The 15,820-nt window shown below is 44.2% G+C and overlaps 1 protein-coding gene across 1 annotated transcript in view; it reads left to right on the top strand.

The window, feature by feature from the left end:
- Positions 1-2,826: 2,826 nt before the first annotated feature.
- slc24a4b (solute carrier family 24 member 4b) overlaps positions 2,827-15,820 on the top strand; it is a 48,047-nt gene continuing 35,053 nt past the window's right edge. The window contains exons 1-2 of the mRNA XM_076273220.1: positions 2,827-2,986; positions 8,928-9,050. Coding sequence (XP_076129335.1) covers positions 2,827-2,986; positions 8,928-9,050 — 283 coding nt within the window. The remainder of the gene's footprint in view (positions 2,987-8,927; positions 9,051-15,820) is intronic.

Below are 15,820 nucleotides of genomic sequence, written 5' to 3'. Positions count from 1 at the left end.
AAAGGTAATATAAAAATATGACCTCATGACGTGGCATGTGACATTTTAAACCAGTCTAGGCCAAAAACCTAATGGAAAAGGTGGGGGCTGTTGTGCGTGTGTGTGCGTGATTGGTGGCAAACTGTAATAAGTCATAAACGTTGATAGATAATGGCCACCTGTCGAGGGGTTAAAATCTGCAGCACCAGCCAGCAGCCCTGCCAGTGTTTGGCATTTTTCGCATCTCCTCTCCAAAGCTGAGAACACCAGTCTGGAGAAATTGTCCTCAGGCTCTGCAGCTGTGGTGGCAAAAGGGGAAAAATATGAGAATGCATGCAGCTTACCAGAGCTGGTAAACAAATATTTTTATTTGGATGTTGACTATTTGATTATTTTACATCTTTCATGTACCAGAAGTGCACACCAGGCACCATCTGTGTCACACACTGTCTTCTGTTAACGAGAGGAAAAATTCTTCATGGAAAGCTGAGCAATGTTGTCAGAGAATCTCTCCTTATTCTTTATGTGGGGATGGTCTTGGGATTGCTCTTCACTGGAACACTGTGAAACTTCGCACCTACCAGGAAAACATAAATCTGTATGAAGTAATAAAGGTAGAAAGACACATAGTCCCCTTGGTGCACAGCCTCAATATTTGACATGAAATACATCAGATCAGAAGTTTAAAGTAGACTTCTTAAATCACTTGAATATAAACACAGACAGTTAAAAGTATTGCCTGAGGGTGTTGGATGTATGTCTCTCTCAGGTGTGTAGATGACTCCCTCTACTCTCTACGATCTGGGCTCAGAGCATTTCTTTTTTCATTGCAGTTGGTTATGGTGCAATCCTGCATGGCCACTTTGTGGCAGAGCTGCCAAGCACTTCATGGCTTCATAATGGCACTCATTCTCAGCCTGGCACCCACACATATTATCAGGGAGATGCCAGCAGGCGCTCTGTAAGTGTGTTGGTGTGTGTGTGTGTGTGTGTGTGCGCGCCTCATGTGTGATTTGATGTGTGTAGAGGGCAGTCTTCTGATGACTGCACTCAGGTCCAGTCGGAAGTCAAGGTGATATTTCTCCAGCCCTTGTCTGCACTTTACACCTGTACGTGTGAAAACTGATCCAGAGACAGAGACGCTGTCACAAGGTTGCAGGCGGAGGAACTTATTAGCTCTGTCATGCACAGCACATTGGTCACCCTGTGACCTGCTCCCTCATACATACACAGACAGACCAGTTAATCTCCCAGAGGCATGTATGACATATTACCGACCTGGCAAAATGTAGCTGTCACCAAGCTTTGCATCACAAAAACTCAAGATGTGACTGATGATGCCTAGAAATAAGCAGCCTTTGTGTGGTGAACAACGACACTTCAACACAGAACCACAAGCCTCAAGAGTAGATTCAAAATACATCAGGCCAATACACTCTTGAACACTCACATGTCTCAAGCACCATTACAGTCAGAAATGACAGTTATAGATCTTAAGTTGTTAAATTGGACTTGGGCTGAGACAAGAGCAAGGCTATTTCTCAATTGATGCTCTCTCACTACAAATAATGGATGGTTTAGTTCAGTTATTTCCCTAAGCAGGGGTGAAGAGTGATGGACATATGAGGCAATGCAGTGGATGGCTATGTTCTCCTCAAACACATTTCCACTGTTTTTAGCTGGGCAATGGGCATAATTATCATACATATCCAGCAACCATGCTGGTTATCCCGAAAATCCACCTTTGAACAAACTTTCTATTTCTACTTTCTCATCGGAAGATTACATCGCCGTATAGAAAACCAGGTCTAAACAACATCAGGTTGTTTTCAGTTTTCCATATTTTGAGTATATGTCCCGACAGAGTTTCTTAAAACCACTGACGCAGAGGGGATGTTAAAAGTGCGCCACACTTTCCTCCCTTCTTCACAGCAGGCCACTTGGTGTGATTCAGTTCACCAAACCGGAACACCGCAACTTTTTTCGCCATGATCGATGCTAACTATCGTGTCAAGGTAGACCTCCTGTCGTTTCAATTGTAAGAAAACTGGACAAAAATGATCTGATGTTATTGCTGCAAAATATCACGTGTCTGCGCATGGCACCCACGAAAAAGTTGCAGCTGGCGTAGGAGAGAGAGCGAGGAAGGTTTATCTTGCCCTAACAGTACATATGCGCTGTTGACAATTCCCTCGTCAGACAAGCCTGATTATTTCTTTAGAGGGGCGGGGAAGTCAACCATTGCAGACTGGTGTCATGACGAAGAGCACTACCCCATCCTAACAATTAACCTTGATGAGATAAGATTACTTTCAATTATCGCAGCCGGGCACGTGTACAGAGCCGCGCGCGCTCTCTCCGAGGATTTTGGACTAACTGAAATGATTAGGAGACAATAAGTGCCCACAGACGATTTTACTTCGTTTCGGTTCCAGATCGGTGAGCAGGCGTTTTGCCGAAGAAAGCCATGGGAACTTAATACAGTAGAGGGAATTAGAGGGTGAATTTGGGGATTTGCGACAGAAATGCCGAACTGACTAAAGCATCGGACTCGTCTCCTGTACTTTCTGTTTTTATATAGGGAGCTACACTGTTTTTTCTCCCACGTTATCTTTTTTGCACGACAGCAGCTGAACGGCAGTGTCTGGACAGCACATGCCAACCGTCCGCTCCGCTTCCTCGCATCTGCACCCCGGTCACTCGAGATGATCACGGAGTCCCGAGCCTGAGCGGTGTGGAGCGGCGAGAACGGACAATTCCATCGGTCGTTTCTCCTCGTCCGCAACGCGAGCGACGGACGAGCAGCCTAACAACAAGAAAAGTCATCGCCGGCGCCCCGTTGGAAACATGGATCAGGACGAGGAGACCATGGAGGTGTCGAAAAAATCCGTAATCGCGAAGATTTTCAAAGTTCGCAAGCGGCGGGAGATGCTTTTCGTGCAAGTGTGTTTTATCTGCAGTGTCCTCTTCATGGCGTGGTGCATGTCAGCACTCCTGACGAAGGCAGGTGAGTGTCGGGGAGGTGAGGATGGAGAGGGGGGCTGCACGGAGCGGAACAGCTGAGAATTCTGCAGTGCAATGTCTGAAGATAAACACCTCATGCACTGGTAGTGGTGCACGCTGTCATATAGGCTTTGTAGGCTATAATTTCTTAGCACATGCTGGGTGTTTCAAGGGCATGTGAGCTCACGTTTACCCAGTCTAATATTGCTGCTAAATCATTTATTTGACAGTATCCTCCCAAATGCCCATATAGCCAACTGAAGTCCATAATGGCGATAATGACGTTAACGCGATCTTATATTATTTCATATTTAGTTGGTCAATCTACATTCAGTGTGAAGAATGTCATAATATACACTTAAGATTTTGTTTAAAATTAGACCTACTATACGTTACTATGTGCTGATGCGACGCCGTTTGTTGTCACTACGCTCACGGCAAACTCATGCGAGTCCAACGAGATGGCCTTGACTCGCGTGATATAGGTCAACGCAGACCGTTTTCCGTCCAGTGTAGCTCGCGCATAATGTGTGTCTGTCCGAGTGCCGCAGTGTGCGAGACTGCACAACACCGAATCTTTTTTCCATTCACCGAAACGCGGTCTGTGTTTCCTGCGGGTCTGGATCTGGGATTGGAACATTTGAAGTTAAGTCATTATTTCCCGCATTGCACGCTATCTGTCACGAGCTCATCGTAACGTATCATGACAAGTGGGGTGAGATGCATGGTGCGCAGGGTCAACAAGAGGGATCCACTAAACCAGCACCCGGCGATCCAGGCATTAACGTGTCTCGCCCAGGGCTGCACGCAGGGATCACCTCCCGTGCCAGGCACCTGGAGATGGCATTCACCCACGTCGCTGTCACTCTTACAGTCTACATAAAGATAATGCAATTCAGTTTGTTAATGATGACATCAGAAAATATTTGACGTTTCATCTACTGTCTTGGACCACGGTCAACTGCGTCTTTTATTGTATAGTCAAGTCCACTGTCTTGAACACATGCGTCCCCTAACCGTTTGTAAATATTTAAATGTGCTCTTCACGCATGTGTTGGCATGCCTCAATAACAAGCAAATGGCCCGATTGAACTTCCCAGAGGATATGACATTGGAATTAAGCATGTTGAGGTAATGTCAGTCGTCTTTCCTTCCCTCTCTCTACCTCCCTCCCTCTTTCCCTCTTCCCCAGAACAGTCGCTCACTAAATGTTACTCTTTAGCAAGAGGTCTGTGATGTCCGAAACATATAATGATGTTCTGATATTCTGCACACAAGGTTTATAACCTGCTAAGATGACCGAGGGAATGGTGATCAGCAGCAAGCTGTTTGTCCACCAGTTAATCCAAAAAATAAAGGCATCAGCATGTTCTTAACTGTAGATATGTTGCGCGTTGAGCTATTTATGTGTGGTTCTACTCCGGTGGGATATATGGCCAAAACGGTTCAGTTGCTCTTTACAGACATGTACACTCAAGTCCCCGCCACCCTGACAGACACACACACACACGCATGCCCTCCCACGCCCCCCCCCCCAACTCTCTCACACACGTTCAGAGACGCATGTGCACACATTAATGCATGCATAAACACACACAGCCATTTTTTCATACAATCGCTCTTAGAAGCCCATGCACTCACACATTATGTGATTTGTCACACTGTTTACAGTACACAAACATATTCTAACACATGCTCGGACGCACACACACACGCATACACACACATACACACACACACACACACACATATTGACCAACATACAAGCACACACTTTTTTCATGCACACACAGGCTACACTCCATGCTCTCAATCAACCCTCCCCATCCCACCCAGCTGTATAACATTCCCTCAGAACATATGGAAAGACAATGCAGACGGATGCATCTGTGATCTATTAATTACATTAAGAACCATCCAGAGGCTTAAAAGATTATTCGGGAATGATATCGTTGGGAGAGAGTTGTAAATCTCTTCTCTACAAAGAGCAACTTCGGGGAAGAGAAGGTGTGTGTGTGAGAGAGAAAGAGAGAGAGAAAGAGAGAGAGAATGAGAGTGAAAAAGAGAGCTTTGAGCTTTTATTGTTTGTAATGGCCCATCTTTTATGTAATCAAGCTTGTGCAGCCCGCTCTGTGATTTGGTGAAGTGTGTGTGGAGTTTAGGGAGGGAGGGAGGGGGGGGGGGGGTCCAGTTACTTGTACAGTTGCCCAACAAGTGTGTCTGAGTGCCAAGACTGAAGAGGAATTCAGAACTGATGATTCTGATGTGGGATTGGGGCAGGGTGGGGGGGTCTTGGTGGTGCAGAAAGTATTGATGGGCATCTGGTCAAAGGCAAAGACACAATGCATCCTCCCCATGCGCACACACACACACACCCACCCTCACACATCCACGCACCCACACATGCACGCACGCCGACATGCACGCATGCACGCACGCACACATGCACCGCCTTCCCCTCATCCCCAATCCACTCCTCCTCCGCCCGCCCACATGCACATGCGTACACACACACACACACACACACAAACAGTGTCATTATCAGTCACCCTCCTCATCCATCCCTGTTGTCTTATTAGCAAGGAGAGTGGGTGAGCAGAAGGAATCTCATTTGCTGCCTTCAGTCCTGTCTCTCGGTCCTCCACTGTGTGTGTGTGTGTGTGAGAGAGGGGGATGGGTGTGGGGGGTGTTGAGAACAGGTGGAGCAGAACAAAGCATATGCTTCAGTTGAATTCTTTGGATTGTGAGCCTAGAACTGCATTTGGATTGGCATTGGGCATCTAAGGCCATGTAAGCCAAACACAGAGTACCGGCCAGGGTGGGTCTATAATGGCTGTGGCTGAGTGTGGCTAGCTTGCAACAGCTGGCTGCAGTGTTTGCACCCTGTAATTTCATCCGAGGCTGGCGGTCTCGTTCAGGTGCACTTTACCCAGTTGGAAATCCTCTGCCATCTGTGGTCACCCAGGAAACGGTCGACTTTAGAACAGCTTCGCTCCTCTGCCTCGATAAATATAGTCCATCTGTGTGTGTGCTAGATTATGCTTCTACTTACCTCCATGTACAACGCACCATACAGGTGGCTGTTGGGGAGTAGAGGGCAACTATGTTGTGGACTAGGGCACTCGTGGCATGTTTATTTGCATGCCGTTGGCAAATGCCAGCCTGACTTTTCAGTGAGTGCAACTCAGCGCTACACTTTCAGCACGCCTTGCCTGACTCTTTTGTGTAGTGTTATTGCTTGAAACTCAACCAATGATCATCACCAGACTAGTACCTCTCTCCATCCCTGCTGTCTGCCACCCCTTGAGAGGGCAACTGAGTTTTCAAACATGGGTCTGTCAAAGCCCGGCTCCTGGAGGTCTGACCGATCACAGGCTCCATATACAGCCCCTGATGGATGAAGGCCACCTGGGCACATCCTGGTGCTCCAGTGGGGGTTAATGGCCCAGACCGTGAGCACCATTAGATGCCTGTAGACACAATCTGCGGAAGGGTGGGAATTTGTGTGTGTGTGTGTGTCTCCAGGAGCAGGTGTTGGCACCCCTGTTGTTTGACTGTCATGTTGACCTGTCGAGGTAGGGGCCTGGCAGTCTACAGCAGTGGGCAAGAGGACAGTGTATTTCTGGCCCTATGATGCTGGATCAAGGGGCCGTGAACACGACACCTGTTCTCTCGTGTGTGTGTGTGTGTGTGTGCGTGCGTGTGGACAGGAGAATTTGGGAGTTAGGTAAGAGGTGAAATGGCATTTGTGTTGTATTCTATGATAGATTAATGTACATCAGATTAATTTAACAAGTCAAAAGACAACTGTAAACGTTATTAGTCCAGTTTCATTCAGATGTTGATATTGATGATTTGTTATTTTACGGCCATTCTAGATGGGTTTTTAGGTGATTTTCATAAAAATATTCTTTTGTCCAGATTTACAGTATTTACCTAAAAGAATGTTCGAGGAGGTGAGTCGTCTGTTTTTATTTCTGTAGGTGATTCCAAATGTTGTCTGCTCAGGTCTTTCTTTACAGAAAGTGTTATCCACAGATGACAGTGGTGTGATGAACCTGGGTTTCTGCTAGATTTGATGGGGTTGGATAGGGCGTCCATAATTCCTTGTCCGGTTTGTGATGAGATTGGCATAAATAGCTCCTCCCGCTGACAGGGCGATGTCTTGTTTGGCAAATTGCTTAACCAGAGAGATTTTGCTGATAATACACTCATGATGGTAGTGGTGGTCGTAGTTTTACAACCACAGCACAGGCTGTCATTAGCCTGTATCTTACATTGGTTTGTCAGGACTGTGTGTGTGTGTGTGCATGTGCGTGTGGGTGGGGACCCCAGTTTCCCCATTTCAACTCATGGACCATTGAAATTAAATGCTCATTTAAATGGCTTTTTCATTTGCCCCCCATCCTGATTGCATCCCTAACCCCCACCCACACACACACACACACACACACACATATCCACGTCTCGATGTGAAGACACAGCTTTTCCCCGATATTAGCCTTTACTACAGCCGCTTCTTGTGCATGCTTAATTTATCACACCATTACCAGCACGACGCCATTCTCCTCTGTTGCCAGTGACATTCTCAGAGAGGCATGGACCCCAAGGCCTCCATTAAACTCGGCACACAGTGACCGTTTAATCTTCTATCCTCGTCCAGTTCTAAATAAATAAATAAACAATTAAATAAATAAATAAATAAACAAACAGAACAAGTCTCAAATCGGAGCGGTCAGCAGACAGGCCTGTGGCCGTACCTGCAGCAGAGTTTCTACACTCATTAAAAAGCTGCTATTTTGGACGGCACTAAAATTGCCGTTTTGCTTTAACAAAAAGCAGGAACAAATTAGCAGGAACAAATTTGCAAGAAGGCGGGGGGGGGGGGGGGGGGAGTCTGGAGAGGTTTTTTTTTTTTTCATTTTTTTTTTCCACCCGTGTCCCCAACTGAACAGATGAGATTGAACCTGCACGTTTTTTGTTTTTTGGTGGTGGTGCCTAAGTCGTGGCAATGGGCACCCGCTCCCTACCCCACACAGAGGGTCCAATGGGGGGAAGGGTTTGGAGAGAGTTGGCAGTGAATGAGGTTACAATCGTTGAAAAGCCCTAAATGACTAATCCCATATAACTAGGGGATGATGAGTTTATGAAGCACGGGTAGTGTTCGTGTTGAATGTCAGTCACACTCTTGTTGTTTACTCACAGAATTCTATACTAGTCTAAATGAGAAACTATATCTAATCACACTTAACACTGATTTATTATTTATTTCAGAACTGCAGTAACTGGCTGCATACCAGAAAATCACACAAACATTTAGTCCAGATATATTTTACTGCAGATTATGGTTGTAGATCGTCAATTAAGAATGTTCTAACCAAGTTGGACATTTGCAAAATGCTAAAGGCAATTGTGTCAAAGGTCATTAGATAGCTCTATGAGTAATGCTCCTTCCCCTTTTTTTGGGGCCATAGTTTGCTGCTGTTGGGATCCTTTGGGTTGGAGGTGAACTGCATGTTCAGCTCCCTGGTAGAGCCTGGAGGAAAACCTGTTTTTTTTTCTTTTCTTTCTTTGGAGGAATTGTGTCTTACACTTAACCCATGAATCCCTGATATTTCAGTACGATCAGATGAATAGAATGGTATTAGTGCTAAGACCGCTTGCCACGTGAAACCTCCATTTTGTGGAGGTTCTCATCTGTGTAGCCTGTGTTCATGGGCTAATCCTCATTGTCACAGGTCAAAGGACTGTCATCAACCAACATCATGGTTTAATGACTCAAACGGGCACCAGTTTGTTCCTGTTGACATCATGGGTTAATGACTAAGGAAGCTGTTTTTAAGATCTCATGTCTTGGTCCTTTTCCTTGTTGATCATAAGACTTCTGTGTTTTTTTATATTTGCGTTTGCTGAAGTGAACTTTCCTGTTCCTCTGTCTGTCGCAGGTCATGGGATGCTGGTGGATGGCGGACATGAGGTGCATCACCACGACAACTACTGGGGAAGGAGACTCATGGCCTCTGTTCCCGATGGCAATGAGACGGAGGAGAAGAACTGCACTGAGCCTGGTAAGGGGAGGGATAGGGATAGAGGGATGCACAGATGAGCGGATCGATTAATAGAGAGAGGAGAGAGTGGGATCTATCTCTTTCTAGACATGTTGAGTACGGTCACAAATATATGATTAGAATGTTCGTGAACCGAGAGTTCCGCACTAAGATGCAACAATTGCCCTCAGAGATTTTCCCCATAGATTGTATAAAGAACACTGAAACTGTAGATCGTTCGTGTAGAATTCTAGAAGGAACCAATAAAAGAATTCACTCCTCATCAGACTAGACATGTAGAGAAACAGGTAGCCTATTGCTGGTAGTCTTACAGTCAAACTACTACAATCAAATATTGTAGATGCAGATCCAGAATCTGTTGTAGAACTGCTCCAGATGTCCTACAAGGCTCCAGTTCACATAACCATTCCTGGAGAAAGTTTTATAGTGATGGTGAGACACTAGAAATGACCAGTTGTTTTCTAAATATTCAGAAGGAGTCCAGGCCAATTGGACAAAAATAACCCTTGTGCAGTAAACAGTGTGTTTGGGGAAATGACCACTATTTCTCCATGGAGAGTATGTTGATGACCGCAATTCGAGCCAGTTTAATGCCAAACTGTGCGGTCCAGTACTGTAGCCCTTCCTCATTGCACCAATGGATAATGAAGGCTGCCCTTACCAAAGTGTTTTCTGCTGACTGCTTCCTGGTTATTATTGGACATGTCCAGTAGATTTAGCATGCCTCTAGTGCATCGATACACTTCTTCCTCGGCCATCTTTTTTGAGTGTAACGGATAGCTTTACGCATAGTCAGTCACCACAGCTCCTCTGAAGGATGTGCCCCATTAATTCTGAGATGCACGGCGTTCCCTTTGTGCTCCTCTTGGTGTTATTGATTGACTGCGCTGCGGCGGCTCTGACTGCGACGGCTTCGCTAAGCCCTGACGGCTGTCCCGATGTGACAAGTGTCTTTTGAGCTCGACACATGTTCTGGGATACCTTCGCAGATCGTTGTGAGAGAGTTGGCACTATACGTGTATTTGAATGCTGAGTAGGTTTTTAAACATTCCAAATTAATCCAATGAGTGAAGATCGAGCAGCAGATTCTCCGATTCAAATGAAAAGCACGTAGTGAGGGGTGCTTTTGTGAAGCCAAACAAGCTTTTATTACATGTGCTGTCGCAATTCAGTGTACACATTTTGACCAGCTATTTCATGTTTCCAGATGTTGCACTTCCATGACAAAATGGCAGAGTAACACTTGGCCCCAAGACATGACTGCATCATATCTACCTTCAGTAGAGTCTTATTATTGCATTACTGGGTTGGGCGTGCCACTGTCATTGATGATCACAAACTAAGGACAAAAAGCTTGGGGTGTGTGCGCGCGCTTGCCTGCGTGCGTGCGTGGGTGGCTGTGATCAAAGCGGTGGGGGTTTCCTCCTGACACAAAGTTGGTGTCAGGTGATGAGGGGGAATGCACTGGTGAGGTGGCAGTGTCTGTTCCCATGACTAATTCACCATGCCGGAGATGCAGACCAGACGCTTTAAGATGAGAGTGAAGTGTGTGTGTGTGTGTGTTGGTTTTGGGGGTAAGATCCTTTTAACAGTTTTGAAAAGCATTTGGCGGTTATACCAGAGAAAGTTTGCTGCAGAGTAGGGTTGCAAAGGGGCGGAAAATTTCCGGAAACTTTCCGGAAACTTACCATGGGAAGTTAAGATAGGGAATTTTGGAAATATTCCAAATTGGAAACTAATGGAATTAAAGGAAATTATGGGAATTAATTGGAATTTACGGGAATTAACTGGGAATTTTGGGTAATTCGTTCAAACTGTTTCATATATAAACATTAACATTTTGTTTCGTAATAAGCAATATGATTTCAATGTTCGTATTTGCTAGCGGGAATCCCATTCTTTGCCTATTGTTTACTAGCGTGCTAAACTAGCAACACTGAACTGCCCAAGATACACCACACCACTCAACAACAAAATCCGATTGGTTGGAACCTTTTTTTTTCCCATGCACATGAACGCACCATAGGTTTCCTTTATGTCTAGCCTATGCTGATTGCTGTGTGCATGTGATTGACTGATGTGCAGGGTAGAAATTCGACTGAAATTGCATTAAATCAGGTTGTTTTAACTAATATTATGCTCAAGATGGGGTTTTGTCCACTACATTTAAGTTCCCTGTTATAGACTAACTTGCCATATTAAAAATTCCCAGTTTATTCCCATTAATTCCCGTTTATTCCTGTTAATTCCCATATATTCCCGTTAATTCCCATGGAAAGTTTCCAACTTTGAAAATTCCCTGAATTTTGCAACCCTACTGCAAAGTGTCTGTGCACAAGAGAGGGAGGGGAGTATGTGGTGTAAAGCAGGAGAAAATAGAAATATTAATCCTTCTTAACCCCACTGATGGTTGAGTCACAGTTTAAAGGCAGATGGCCTTTTAAAATGACCGCTTTTTGTTGCCACCCCCCTCGCACCCCAGCCTCACCCCCATCCCTCCAATGACTGCTTTCTGCTTCGTCATTCAAAGTGGGTTGAAGCCCTCAGCGAGTTTCAAAAGGCTTCGGATCATGTAGGGAGATTTTTTTTTATTTTTATTAATTTAAAAAAAAAAACATTTTTTTAAACAGATGGTGCAGTTACTCCATTTTAAAAGGCCCATCTAATGTGAGGCGCATGAACGATGAGCTTAATGTGAGGACACAATATGAAAATGGTCTTATTTGACAAGTTGTAGACGGGTCACGTATGGGGTTGCCGGACATTATTTTTACCAGGTTTTAGTGAAGATGGTTACATGCCTGTAACCAACACCTCTCTGCATCTGTGTACTTCTGTAGTAAAAGTAATTATGCAACGCATGAAGCTTTTTTCCCTCCTTTTCCCTTAAATGAGTGCAGGTTAATTTGAAAAGGGTGCCAGTTGACAAGATTATGCGGTGAAAATCCTGCTCTTAATCTCTTGAGATTACTTTTTACCCCTCCTACAATGTCTTGCCCACCACTTTTGCATCTGCTCTGCTCTGACACACACACACACTCACACACACACACACACAGTCATTTACTCTTCATTACTAAGTGCTGTCTTGCACAGTATGGCAATATCTCTCCTCACTCCTCCTTTATGATTTATTTTAGGCCTGCTTTATCTTGTGAGCCAGTGGTTTCTCCAGCATATAAGCATAATGCAGTAGACGCCCACATAGTATATATTCTCTCTCTCGCTCTCTCTCTCTAGTTTTTGCTCTCTTGCTCTCTCTGTGCCTCGCTTGCGTTTGCCCTCTTCTCTGCACTATATGTAACTGATTCTTCCCTACGCACAGAAACCCTCTCCCTTGTTTATTTCGAAAGGGTCACTATATATGGGGAACAAATGTAGGATATATGTAAATGTGTTTTTTTTTTTTCCCCTGCTCTTTTTGTGCACTGTACCTCCTATATAGTTGAAGGAAAAAATAGTGTTTGCTCTGAATGCAAGTTTCGATACCGAAGGTCTGGTTTTCTTTTTCGTTTTCTGTATAATTTTAGCATTTTCTAAAAGCAGCAGTCTGGCTGCTTGTAGATAGATAGCCGTTTAATGTCATCTCTATAGGTTTGCATTAAGATTCTTGTCAGCAGACAGAGATGGCTGTTCCCGCATCATGATTTTGCACGTCATTAGCAATGTTTTCATGGGCTCTGACCGGTACTTGGGGGTTGTAGTCTTCTCTCTGAGGAACAGTGTTTGGGGTCGGACTCTCCCTAGTATTATCCAGGAAGTGACTCTGTGTGTGTGTGTGTGTGTGTATTTTTCATTTTCTTCACTCTGTGTGTATGTGTGTATCTGTGATTCAAATTCAATACAGTGAATTGCTCCTCATCCTCTTCTAGCTGCCGGTTCCGGCCGTGTTCTCACAAAAACCCCATAACAATCGTACAGTCTCCATCCTGTCCATCAGAAACAAAATAGCCAGGTCCGAGCCAGCCGGTCAGCACAGAGAACAGAGAAGGGGTGTAATTGTGATAGGCTGTTGAGATCAATTATGAACAACCTTTAGCCAAAATGGCAGAGAGTCTGTACCCCTCAGCCAAAGCACTGAGTGTTCCCCAACCTCCGAGTAGGTGGATGCGGAGGTGCCGGTTAACCCTTAGAACCCGATTGAAGCAAAGTGCGTCAAAAAACACACCCTTTCTTCTCTGTTACATTGCTCCAGAACTGTTCATCGCAGCGAGATGAAACCTTTATTGTGTGACAGAGCAGAAGTGGGGCTTTTTCTAAAAAGACTACACACTTGTCTGTACGATCAAGTATGAAAATAAAAAGAAATCATGAAATTAAATCAAATTGCATCATATTTACAGTCTATACGTTCACCTGCGCACCCATTACTCTCATTTGAATTACTTGCGAACCCGTGATCGCATAGATATGGCAAGCATATCAGATGAAAGAGGAGACACAGGACTATCTATTGGTACCATGTATATTATCGATCCTTCTGGGTTATAAAACAGACGAAGTGACAGCAAAATAACTTCATATAGCTGGACTTACCCCCTTTTTTGTCTGTTTTTGTGGCAAAGCATGTTTATAATCCAACGCTATCATGTGTTTCTCTATGGCAAAGCATGTTTATAATCCGGTTTTGAGATCCAAATTCCTGCATGGCATCCAATTCAAGGCTCAAATTGCGTCCCAATTTGTTCAACAAACACCTTTTTTGCCTTTACTTTGTTCATGGCAATGCAGTAAAAAGTTGAGAATCATTATGAGTGCATACACCATAGGCACATGCAGGCTAACACGCAAACTCGGGTCAGGTCAGATCACTTCGTGTCACAGATATGGAGCGAAGAAAGGTCATTTTTCATCACTAAATAAAAAATGGCATTTATTTCCGTAAATCACACACCACATATTTCTGTAAATTGCTCAGCCACAGAGTATCCCTCCAACATGGTAATGATATTGCCAGATTCAGGACAGTCTGCCCTACACCTAATGCTAGTACTAATACATTCTCTTTGCAAACACCGCACTCCCGATTGTTCTTTTGTTTCTTTACTTGTGGGTGCGTGGTCCAGGGAACTCACAGAAAATAACCGAATGGTCGCACTCCAAAAATCTTTTCTTTCTTGCTTTTAATCCATTTTGCAACAGGGGTTAACAAACAACTACTAATACATGAAATGATGGCAGATCTGGATAGCCTAGACTCTGCTGAAAAAACAATATATAATATGTGTGTGTGGCACTTACAATGACCAGAATAAATCCTTATAAATAAAGGTAGTGAAAATGCCCTAAAAACAGCTTAGGGTTCTAAGGGTTAATCCTACATTTTGTGAGGAGCGGCCTGAACAGAAGCCTAATTCTGTCAGCCCTCCACAGGCGCTGAGAGATGTTTGTGTTTACATGTATTCAGTGGCTTTCATCCAACGTGATGAGCGAAATTGAGCAAGCAGAGGAGAATGGAAAATCCCCACACCGTGGGTTTGGCGTAATGCATTTCAGATGCGACTGGCAACAGAAACTTTCCTAGTGCTTAAGTGTTGCTGAAATCTACATGGACAACAGATGAGTAGTGCATTTATAGAAGAGGAACATAAAGCAAGATAATATGAAAATACGGACCTTGGACAGCAATCTCCATTTTAATTTCTAGTGTCCAAAAATGAGCTTTAGCTTATTTCCCTTTCATCACACCTAAGAGAGGTGTTTATATAAGGGTGTTTGGATCTGAAGAGAGACCAATAGATTTCTTGTCTCCACAAGTAGAAGGGTGGTAATTTGTTTGCATTTTAGACAAGAGATTATTCATGGTCAAACGTGTAGTTCTTTGAAACAACAATGAGTAATGCAGCCCAGATTTAATGAGTGTCTGGACATTGTGGGCCAGCTCCTATTGTGTATTCCCCTCTGAAGTAGAATTTAATTTTTGTTTCTTGTGGAGGAATTACCGGGAACAAATGGCTGGCTGTCCGCATGGTTACAGAAATGGCTGCAAGGTGCTGCAGACCTAAGAAAGATGATTGGGACAGCAATCATGAAAGCAACTCTTATTGCAGTTTGCACCACTTCAGTATTGTAATGCATTTATGTGGGACTCATTGTAATAGAATTGGAATTCATCCAAATAACAGATTGAACATTGTCCCAAAAACCAAATGTGAAATGTATTGTATTGTCTTTGAAATAAAATAATGTAATCAACCCAAATCCTCAATATAGGTAGATGATGTAAGTATATATACTCTTTTGATCCCGTGAGGGAAATTTGGTCTCTGCATTTATCCCAATCCGTGAATTAGTGAAACCCACACAGCACACAGTGAACACACAGTGAGGTGAAGCACACACTAATACCGGCGCAGTGAGCTGCCTGCAACAACAACGGCGCTCGGGGAGCAGTGATTACTGGTTGGGGTTCGAACCGGCAACCCTCCGGTTACAAGTCCGAAGCGCTAACCAGTAGGCCACGGCTGCCCCCCCCATTAAATATATACACTCTACATGTATATGTACGTGTACACTGCATGTATGAGTTATGTTTATGAATGTATAGTATATAGAGTAGAGAGGTCCTAGAGATTTTTTGATGTTTTGTTCATCATGACATAACAGCCAATGAGCAAATATTACAAAACTGCAGCAGAAAAGAACTATACAAAGAGGTGCCAGTGATTTCTTTTTTTTGTTTTTTTTTGTAATACGAGAACTCTTTTGATGCTTTAAGTGTTGCACCCTTTGACTAGGCAGGGGGAGGAATGGGAGAACAACATAAGACT

The sequence above is a fragment of the Alosa pseudoharengus genome, unplaced genomic scaffold (genome assembly GCF_046254945.1).
Source record: "Alosa pseudoharengus isolate Yale_2024_CS ecotype anadromous, Long Island Sound unplaced genomic scaffold, YU_APseudo_1.1 YU_APseudo_1.1_scf_7, whole genome shotgun sequence".
Taxonomy (NCBI): Eukaryota; Metazoa; Chordata; class Actinopteri; order Clupeiformes; family Clupeidae; genus Alosa; species Alosa pseudoharengus.
Note: the sequence above shows the minus strand (reverse complement) of the source record. Positions and strands in the feature narration are given on the sequence as shown.